Source organism: Halichoeres trimaculatus, unplaced genomic scaffold (genome assembly GCF_033239565.1).
Source record: "Halichoeres trimaculatus isolate MK-OKI-2021-1 unplaced genomic scaffold, fHalTri1.1 fHalTri1_scaffold_17, whole genome shotgun sequence".
NCBI lineage: Eukaryota > Metazoa > Chordata > Actinopteri > Labriformes > Labridae > Halichoeres > Halichoeres trimaculatus.
In genome coordinates this window covers 5168483-5178562 of record NW_027437195.1, presented here as the reverse complement: position 1 = coordinate 5178562, position 10080 = coordinate 5168483, and the positions used below count along the sequence as shown (strand labels likewise).

The 10080-nt window shown below is 43.6% G+C and overlaps 1 protein-coding gene across 3 annotated transcripts in view; it reads right to left on the bottom strand.

Annotated features, from left to right (window-relative positions):
• Window positions 1-1262: 1262 nt before the first annotated feature.
• The window catches only part of alk (ALK receptor tyrosine kinase), a 644227-nt gene continuing 635409 nt past the window's right edge, over window positions 1263-10080 (bottom strand). For all 3 annotated transcript variants that reach the window (XM_074691249.1, XM_074691250.1, XM_074691251.1), the window contains exons 26-29: window positions 8577-8678; window positions 8161-8295; window positions 7255-7345; window positions 1263-4330 (exon numbers count right to left, since the gene is read on the bottom strand). In XM_074691249.1, coding sequence (XP_074547350.1) covers window positions 3242-4330; window positions 7255-7345; window positions 8161-8295; window positions 8577-8678 — 1417 coding nt within the window. In that variant the 3' untranslated portion in view covers window positions 1263-3241. The remainder of the gene's footprint in view (window positions 4331-7254; window positions 7346-8160; window positions 8296-8576; window positions 8679-10080) is intronic.

Here is a 10080-nt window from a genome sequence, read left to right as displayed (position 1 = left end):
ATGGTCGGCACAAAATACAGTTACTGATGGCTTACAACAACTAGGGTTGTATTTACTTCCTTTGTGAGAACCCAATCACCTCAGCAACCAGCACAACTGACTCATAACTGTGGTTCATACTGTGGTAATGCACTGATTGTCAACCATCCAGTCAAAACAAGAGAAGAAGAAACAGTAGAAGAGCCCAACTTCATCTGCGACTCTATGAGGCAGCATGCTTTTATCTTAACGTGCATCAGCACATTGTTTTACAGGTGCAGTTTTGATGATATAGGCCCTCCTCACACGAGGACGGCCCCGTATCGTCTTGGCGTCGGCATCAAAACATGTATCGCTGTTTACACATAGTATTGTGCATAGGCTTGTGCATTTACATGACAACGCAAAACTGTCGTCGGGTTGCCCGTTTGGTTCTGCTTCCACGTCAACAAGTGCTCATGCACGCGTAACATGCTGCGTCTCTGCATGAGCACTTGTTGTTGCTGTAGGTGGTGTTGTTCATGCTCTCTGAGAAAATGTTGATATAATAGTCGAAGCAATATTTGTAGCTGCTGGAATAATATCAGAATCAGTCCGCCTGTCGCCATTGTTGTTGTTGTGTGTGACAACATGGGTGGGGGGCGGGGAGTAGGAGGGGTGCTATGAGGTCACCTTCTTTTCCGGACTTATCTGTTTATACCAAATACGGCATGAAGACCAATACGCAGATATCCACCTGCAGACCCGTTTTCAAAAAAGGTGCGGAGTCATGGACAAATACGCGTCTCCGTGTGTCAATATCATCGAATCAATAGTTTATTTTACCGGAGTCGTAGAAATTTGTACTCGTGTAAAGCCCACCATAGTGAACACTGGTACATTAGCCAGATGAACACAAACTAGCCACACGCTGCTGATGCTCCATTGCTGTTGTTCTTCCTCATGGAAAGTGGTTAAGAACCTGAATGAATGAATGAAGATAAAAAAAAGCCCCACCTCCAGGGTAAGATTTCTGACCACAGAGAGAAAAAATTGATCACCTGTGGCTTTTCTTTACAACTTTGGACCACAAGAGACTTTTGCTTTGTGAACACAAACTAACCAAGTGACAACTGCTACAATTGTCTCATTATTGCCTCTGAATTGGGACAAAGCAAACGAGCCACAGGTGTAAACAAACCCTAAGACTCCCCTTGATCCAAATTTTCAAATTACCACTAAAAACCAAACAGCCTGTGGTTAACATGAAGTAAAGCACAGATTCAAAAATTACAGCAATCAAATCATCATTATATAGTAATTTATTAATTTTGGCGGATGTCTTTTTTGATGGCAATTTACAGCTTTTACCAGAGCCATAGAACAATACTTTATAATTACAACATTTACAGGTGCAGTTCATTTGTCTTTTTACATCAAACGATGGAGATGAGCTGTGAGGGAACACACAGTTAATGCATTCAACACAGGAACGGTGGACAGACACAGCCAAATATTTTCATCCACAGTTGTTTCACTGGCTTTCTGTGGCGGCCCACAGGAATCCATTCGTCTTAATCAGTCACCGAGCGTCTCGACGCACACGACAGCTCATCAGCAGAAGGACTGACATGATGCCAAATACAGTCAAGCAGAAGCAGAAAAGAAGTGACACTTTTTGTCATCATTCACTTCAATATCAACGGCTCCTCGCTCACGGCGTTATCTGATAGATGAACCGTCCTCAAACTGAAAAATAACAGATTTCACACACGGATAAGTGAGAAGAGCACGGCTGTGTGAGGATGAGCGTAACAAGGTTCAAACTGATGAGAAGTCTGAACACAAACTTTCCATTCAGCATCATTTGTATTCCACAACATTCACCCTATAATAGAAAAGATAAAATATGTTAATTCAGGATTGTAGAGTGCTTCCAGACAGCAATTTGAAGGTTAAGATTGATTCAGCAATATCCACTTTATTTCTGTATCAGGACAAAAAAAGTGAAGATTAAAAATTTTTTAACAAGACATGAATTAATAAAAGGTTACTGAAAAAGTCACAGAGAAAGAAAAGGCTCGACTCGAATGTCTCCAAGCACTCTCTGCAGAATGGAGATGTGAACAAAAGGAGAGTTTGCAGAGCAGCGGTCTCAATAGTACCAGGGGCAAGGAGTTATTACACGTCTTCAGCAGCAGCAGTAAAAAGCCCCACTGCTGTTGGTGCTTTGCCTTTAATCCGTAATATCTTTTGTCAAATCAAGTCATAAACCTGCTTTAGTGCTCTTATTTATCTGCTTGCTCCAATTTAAAAGACACAAATGATTTCCTGTAGCAACAAAAAAGTTCAGGAATTTCAGAGCATCTGTTTTTTTTAGATTGTTCAGTCTCCTTTTTTGGTCTATCCATTTAACAAACAGCTTAAAATCAAATCTGCTGTGAGAACCAGCTGATGTTAAATGAATCTGAAGCATGTTCATGAATAATTTATAAAGCCACTTCCAAATAATAAATAAACAAATGAATAAATAAACAAGCAGGCAAGCAAACATCAACAACCACGTTATTCCCAGTGTTTTTTTTTCTTCTTGTATAAACGTCTCTGGTAATCCAGTGTCTGATTCTGTGATATCATTGAAAAATAGTCTGATAGGAGTCATTTAGCGCGCTGTGGATCAGGAGCAGTGAGGACTCTGCAGAAGAACTGACACATGAAGCCGGCAGCTGGAAACAAACTCTCCGTCGTCTCAGTCAAAGTGGTCACCGCAGTCTGTGACTCAAAGTTTGCCGTCTGGCCAAATACATTTCAATCCTTATGCTTCGCTTCCTTTCGTAAAAGTCTTTCTCTGCCGTTGCCGAGCACGTGGATAATGTGCTCACTCCTGATCTCTACCAGATGGGAAATGTTCCTCCTGTGCCGTAAACTCTTAGCTCAGTATTCTCGCTCAGGCGTGATCCTTCCCGCGTTGAAAAAATACATTTTTAAAACTCTTAAAACTAGCCTTTCTCTGCATTTTGCCTCCCAAAGCTGTTTGAGTTCTCTGGTGTGCTTTAGCATATGTTTGGGAGTCTAACATGCCTCCTGGTTTCTTAAATCCTGAAGGACTCTGAGTTTTGTCTTAGTGAGGGGGGGCTCTTTCTGAACGGGAGGAGCCGAAGTGGTGGGACAGTCAGGGTGTTGTGAAACAATTTCTGTCGTTCTGTTCTGTTTCCTGGGGTGTGTTTGAGCACTCAGTCCGTACAGACAGAGGGTGGAGAGACCAGCAGAGCAGGCATTTAGGCTAAAGCACCGTGGCGTTGTGGCCCTCCATCCTGGGCAGCCTGGGGTCCTGTACTGTTCCCATGGTGACCAGCAGTGGACGGCTATCCTCTGACACACCCGACCGGCCGAGGGACACCGAGGTGGGGATGGTGCCCACCCTCTGGTGAGCTGCTGAGGGGGGCATGGAGGGGCCTTGCTGGGGTGGAGGGGGGTTGGGGTTACCGTGGGCGGCCTCCAGAGGCATGCCCTGCTCCTGGTAGCCGTAGCCGATGTTTCCACAGGGGAAGCGTCTCAGTCTGTAGAGGGGAACCGGGGGTAGGGCGGCTGAATCTAACAGCAGAGGAGACTGGGCAGCAGGTGGTGGGGGTGGAGGTAACAGGGGTCTGCAGAGACCCTGCTGCTGCTGCTGATGGTGCAGCATCTGGAGTTGGTGCTGCTGCTGGAGCTGATGCTGGAACTGCTTGTGCTGGTGCTGGTGCTGGTGCTGCAGTCCCAGCGCTCCAGCCACCTCAGCCACAGTCCGGCCCACATGCTCCTGCCCCTCTCCGGGCACCCTGCTGCTGCCTCCTGCTCCTCCCACCCCTCCCTGCCTCTGCTGCTGCTGCTTCCTCTGCTGCAAGAACCAGGAGCCATACGTAGGGTTCCAGAGGCTGGTGCTCTTCCCGTTGTGGCCCTCCTTCTCTGCCGGGTGGCCCTGGGTGAAAGCCATGTTCACGTGGCCTCCTTCAGGGCCCGGCTGGGTGCTGACATGAGGTCCCTTGGCAGTGAGTGTAGAGGCGGCCGTGCAGGTGACTGTGTTAGTGGTTGTCATGGCAACAGAGGTCTGTGTGTGAGGCTGCTGGTGCTGGTGGATGCATGGCTGAGGCTGGGCTGACATCTGTGCTTTCGCCTCCGATGCTGTGCTCGTGACAATGGTGTGCTCCACACCTCTCCGGCTCTCGTCCAGCGGGTAGGACGGGGGTGGCTGCGGGGCCTCCCCATCAGGCACCTGGGCATTCACCAGCACTGTCTGAGCCGCGGGGTCATCTGGGTGAAGGGGCACACGCTCCTCCTCTTCAGAGATGGGTCCATACTCTACAGGCAGCGGCATGGTCACCACATCAGGGTCCTAGAGTGAGACAGAGCATCCAGAGAGCACGGTGTACAGTGAGTCATCATGAATATTTACATCATCAATCAGGCTGAGATAAGACACTTTGGTCACATGCCCTCCAGCTTCATTTAGTCAGCAGATTCTGTCTAACGTTATTTCAAATTAATCAAATAGTACAAATAAAACATTCAGCTCTTTCCTGAATGAAATTCCTCTTGATACAACCTCCTTCATCTATTTCAGATGCTAATGTGAAGCTAGCAGGGCTCTGCAGTTTTAGGAAAAGATGGATGGCTGTTGGAGCGTCACTGAAACGTCCCTGATGTCAATAATCCACGGCTGCTCCCTGAAGTTTGTCAACTTAAGAGCTCTGAAAGCTCTGAGGCTTAAACCTGTCAATGAACTGAGCTAACCCTGGCTGACAGGATCAACTTTACAGCTTTTAAATGTGTCATTCAGGGCTGAGGGTCAAAAATAAAAGCTTTTAATTTAAAGGGTAAGTCATATTTATTAAAAAAAAGCCCTGAAAAGCATAAGAGGATAATATATCAGAGTTTATTTTTAAAGTCTTAGTGTTTCCATTCCTGTGTTCAGCACAATCTTTAAATGTCTTTTTCTTAAAGCCCAACTGTTAAACTGCAGGTGGCAAGTTCAGTTTCGGGGGCTTCCTTTTTCACACCTGGGATAAAGGTGAGAAAAGGTTTTGGCAGGTGAAAAACATGCTGGAATAAGACTTTGCAGCCACAAAAAGCTGAGACATAACATTACTGTGGACTCTCAGTGGAAGTAAAAATATTCACACTTTCTAGCAGCTGAGCTTCATTTCACTGAGATCTAAATTCAAGGGTGTAACTGTGTAAGCATGCTAATTACAAAACTCCAGTTTAATGTCTCTCTCTTAGCTTCAAAAAATTATTTTATTGATCCTTTTTTAAAAATGTATTTTGCTTTCTTTAAAGAGAGAGTATTGTGCCTTTTTTGTGTCTCTCTCCATCAATTCAAGTCATTTTTGGTGCAAACACTGCAGAAAGTTTAGAAGTCTGGATAGCAGACTGGCTTCTGTTAAACATACTGTCTGATCACACAGTGTTTGGTAGCCTTAGGTTAAACTGTTGACAGAAATGTGTGCCAGCTTGAAGGTAACTTTAGGGTGAACTCATTATAAAGGTGCTCAGTTCACAAAAAATACAAAACAAAAAAAATATGGTTGGGTTGGTGTCCATATGTCGGAGAACAGGAGAGCAACTTTACTTTATTTGTGGCTCATTTTAATCAGATACAGTTACATCAGCTCTTTACTACCTGTTAACACAAATCAGATTACACTGTCTTTCAAAGACAATAATGACAAGGACTTGCAGATCTGCTCTAAAAAATTCACCAGTGAACTGCTGCTAGGAAACTGTTCCTATTTTGCCTTTTAGAAGTCATCTCAGAAAAAGAGACAGATGAGAGTTGTGCAGAAGAAGAAGGTAGGGGTTTACAGAAATAGCTCTATATGGGACAACAATAAATAAATGCATTATTAATCTTTTTGATAGATTTTACTCTTATTTTTTTACCCCCACCAAGGAGGTTATGTTTTTGGGAAAGTTTGTCTGTCTGTTTGTTTGTTTGTCTGTGAACAACATAACTCAAAAACTAACACACAGATTTTGATGAAATTTTCAGGAAATGTTCAAGATGTGATAAGAAAGAAGTGATTAAATTTTGGAGGTGATCTGGATCACCTTCTGGATCCAGCATTTTTTAAAGGATTCTTTATCATTGTGAGATATGGTTGTTTTCACCATATGTTTAAATAACTCCATGATAAATGGTCAGATTGCTTTGCAAAACAATACAAGACAAGGTCACCATCATTTCTGACAGATGTAAAAGTATGATCCAGATCCTGGCAATATTCTGAATACTAAGATCCAGAATATGAAATATGTACTGGGTCATCATAATTTTCAACACTGTCAGGAAACAAATTATAGTACAAACCTGCAACTAACAGCAAATTGTAGCAGACAGTCTGCTGAAAGGGAGTATAACATTAAAGTAGGACTAAAGTGTTGGTGACAATCACAATATGCTTGGTGGAGGTCTGAGCTCTCTGAGTGCTTTTCTAGTTGTTAATGTTTGCACTGCTTCTTTAGTCAAAGTCATTTGTGAATTCACATTTGAGGATATATCTTAAGAAATCTTCAGTGCTGCCCCAGAACCCCAGAGAGAGTTCAGATACTTGTCATCTGTTTCATCTCTGATGAGTTTGTACCCCTGATTGAAGCAGGTCTCGCGAAAGTCTTTCACCTCTTCAGGTTATTAACACAAACAAATGTATTAACATAATATTTACTACAGTTGCAGTATTTTAAAGTTGTTCTTAAAACCCTTTAACTTGCAGCTCCACTGTCAGTAAGAGAATTTTTAAAATCCATATATCTCATTAAACATTTGTTAAATTGAGTAAAACCTGATTGGGTCATCGCTACAGCTTGAAATAACTTTTTTGAATTTTGTGGTTTCTTAGTGCTCCAATAACAACAAAAATACAAAAAAAAAAAAAAAATCTTGGATGGAATGTTAAAAGGTTGAAAATTAAAATGGACTTCACATCCCTTGCGTTTAAAATTTAAAACGTGTGGATTAACAAACTCCAAAAGTTTTGATTCATAAACCTGGAAGCACTAGAGAACTTATAATTACATATATTACAAACTTAGCTTGTGAGGCCAACTCATTCTTATTATTATTTATAACATTAACATTTGAATATCTTTGGGAAAAAAGGAAAAACTGCTTCTTTCTTGTCGTGCAGAAATAACACTTGGTTTTTCTTGATATAATTTTATATAGCGCTGTTTACAGACAGCCGATCCACTCAGTGTCACAGGGCTCTACTGTTTGTCTCCAGGTCAGTCACTCTGTTGAAGTGAGCTCAGTGAGATTACCTGTAAACAGTAGTCGATTCTCTCCAGGATAGTTGAGAAGTTGGGCCTGTCTTCAGGCTGGTGCTGCCAACTCTGAGTCATGATACGATACCTGGAGATACACAAACAGATGCACTGAAACATGTTCCTCTGTGCAGGTGTGGAGAAACAGATATAACTCTGAGTGTCCAGCTCAGTCTCCTCTGTTGAATTAAACACTGAGGCCCAATCATCATCACCAGTCTGATGGTATGTATAGCTGCTGCTTCCATTAGGCAGTGTATCCTGTTGTAAAAGCAGCTGCAGAACATTAAATTAAAGGGGAATTGCGGGCAAATGATGATTTATTTAGCTGTAAAAAAAACAGACATTTATAAAGAGCAGGTTGCAAAGTGTTACGAGGAGTAATCTGCAGAACTGAGGCCGACAGGAGGGAGGGATGAAGCCGTGAAATCACAGAGAGGCCAAAGTCTGGCCTGAATTTTTATACTGGAGAGTAAACGTGTGTGTGTGTGTGTGTGTGTGTGCATCTGCCTGTATATATAGTATAATAGAGTCGGGAAGCGGTATCTATAAAGTGAGTGAAAATATGGTGTGATATGGAAATGGTTTTTAAGCTCTCTATCAGCTCCCCATGACATTTTCCAAATTGGGGGGCAAACATGAAAGCAAAGCGCTGATGTGGTTTCTATACTGAAGCACTGAGAGCAATCTCCCTGAAAATTTCAGACGCCGCCCCGCTCCCAACTCATTTACCCGCCGATATCAGCAACTCATCAGAGCCTTTCATGTTTGCCTCTGTGCTGGTGATGTTCGTTAGACTGGTGCAGTATACATTCTGTGTATCCATGTTTACATTGTGGGGAAGTTTAATTAAATTCACGGGAACAGTTTCCTGCATGTATGTTCATGTGGATCTGCACTTACACTGGACCAGGGCAGTTCTTAGGTGGATCCATCCTCCCACCGTTGGTGACAAACTCCAGCACTTCCTGGTTACTACGACTGGGATACGGCATGTAGCCCAATGAGAAGATCTCCCACAACAAAACCCCAAATGACCTGAGGAGAGGCAGATGAGGAGAGGACAGATGAGTTACAGAGGGAGGAAGAGGACAATCAAGTCATAAATTATTAACATCATCACAGCTGACAAGAGCAGAGGACAGGAACGAGATCAAGACAAGACAAGGAATTAAAGAACATATGACTCAGGATCAAAAGCGAAGAAGGGCGGAGGAAGGTGAGAAAAGAAAAACAGACAGGGAGAAGGCGGTTAGGGGCAGACGGCAGACAAACAAGTGTGAATTATTAGAGGTGAGATCACAGACAGGTATTCTCACCACGTGTCCGTCTTAGATGTGAAGATGCCCTCCATGAAGGCTTCAGGTGGCATCCACTTCACGGGCAGCATGGCACGCCCTCCCTTCCTGTAATAGCTCGCCCTACACAAACACAAACACACACACATCGTAAAAAAGACACACACAAGGCTTGAGGATAGTGAAACACTTGATTGTTATGTCTCCAGTTATAGCTTGTCTGTTTTTGTCCTCCTGGTTATAATACAACAGGGGCAGAGTGGAGTGAAGCCAGCATTTATAGTTTGCAGCAGCATCACCATGGCAACACTACTTCTTCTTTTAAGAGCAAGGAGGAAAGGATGAGAAAGTCGAACATCCAGTAATTAATTCACTGTTTTTCTGCGGCCCTATCAGCTCTGCCATCCAGCCGCAGCTTACAGCTACGTGTTGCTGTGAGAGATGCTCCGAGAACATCTTATCTCTGGAAGAGGACGCAGGGACACTTTTTCACCAGGCCGAGCCCCGGCTGAGCCGTTTGTAACGCCGCCCTGCGCCTGCTGTTAGTGGAGAAATTATCTGATGTTTGCTCTGTCTGATTGTCGGCGTTGATAGAGGTTGCCAGCTGGTTCATTTTGCTCTGCTTGAGGCACAAAGCAATGACAAGCATGAATTGGGTTCCCTCCTCCCTCTTCCCCCTCCATCATGGCATCCACACAGAAAAATGGACACACATCAAGATCTTTGTTAAGTGTTGTCAGCTGTGTTTGGCAGAAAAAGCAGCGTTTGGCGCAGTTTGCTGATGCAGAGGAGTATTTCTGGTGTGCCCCCGAGTGATTTTGACATAAAAATGAAACTTTTTTTTCCCCTAAGCAGTGGTTTGTAAACACGCCTGGTGCTTCATAATAAATAGGACTGTAATAGCCTGAAGACAATGTTCTGTGACTGGAAGGTTGCCAGTTTAATTCCTTGGGTCTTTGGTGAAAGGAGGGAGGGAGTAACACACTCTTTTTTCAGCGTCTCTTTATAAAAGTAAGTGAAGCCGCAGCAGCTCTGCAGGAGCCGCTGCTGCTGTGTGACTGCACAGGAGGGGAGTGTAATTACAGCGGGCAGCTCCCAGGTGTGAATGTGAAACTGGGGGAGAAAAAAAGCATTGTTCAGGTTTGGTGTTCCCTGGACGAATAAAAGCTGAAATGAAAATAGTGGAAAGGAAAAAAAAATGCAAAAGCATCAACAGGGTGGCAGAGAACAAAAAACAGCAACAACAGTTTGGATAAAATATGGGACAAGAAGAAAACAGATTGAGCTATTTGCAGCCTGAGCTCCTCAGATACGGCACCCACAGCAGGTGAGACAAGTCTGTCACAACAACAAGAGGATCTGAAATCAGATCCACAGACTCTATTTCCAGCTGGATATCTTTAGATTCTCCTTTAAGAAAAACATTTATGGGGCACCAGTTGGAGGGTCCTAATGTACACACTTTCAACCTGTGGCCCTTTGCCTCAAGTCACTGCCCTCAGTCTCCCAGTGTCCTACTTACATC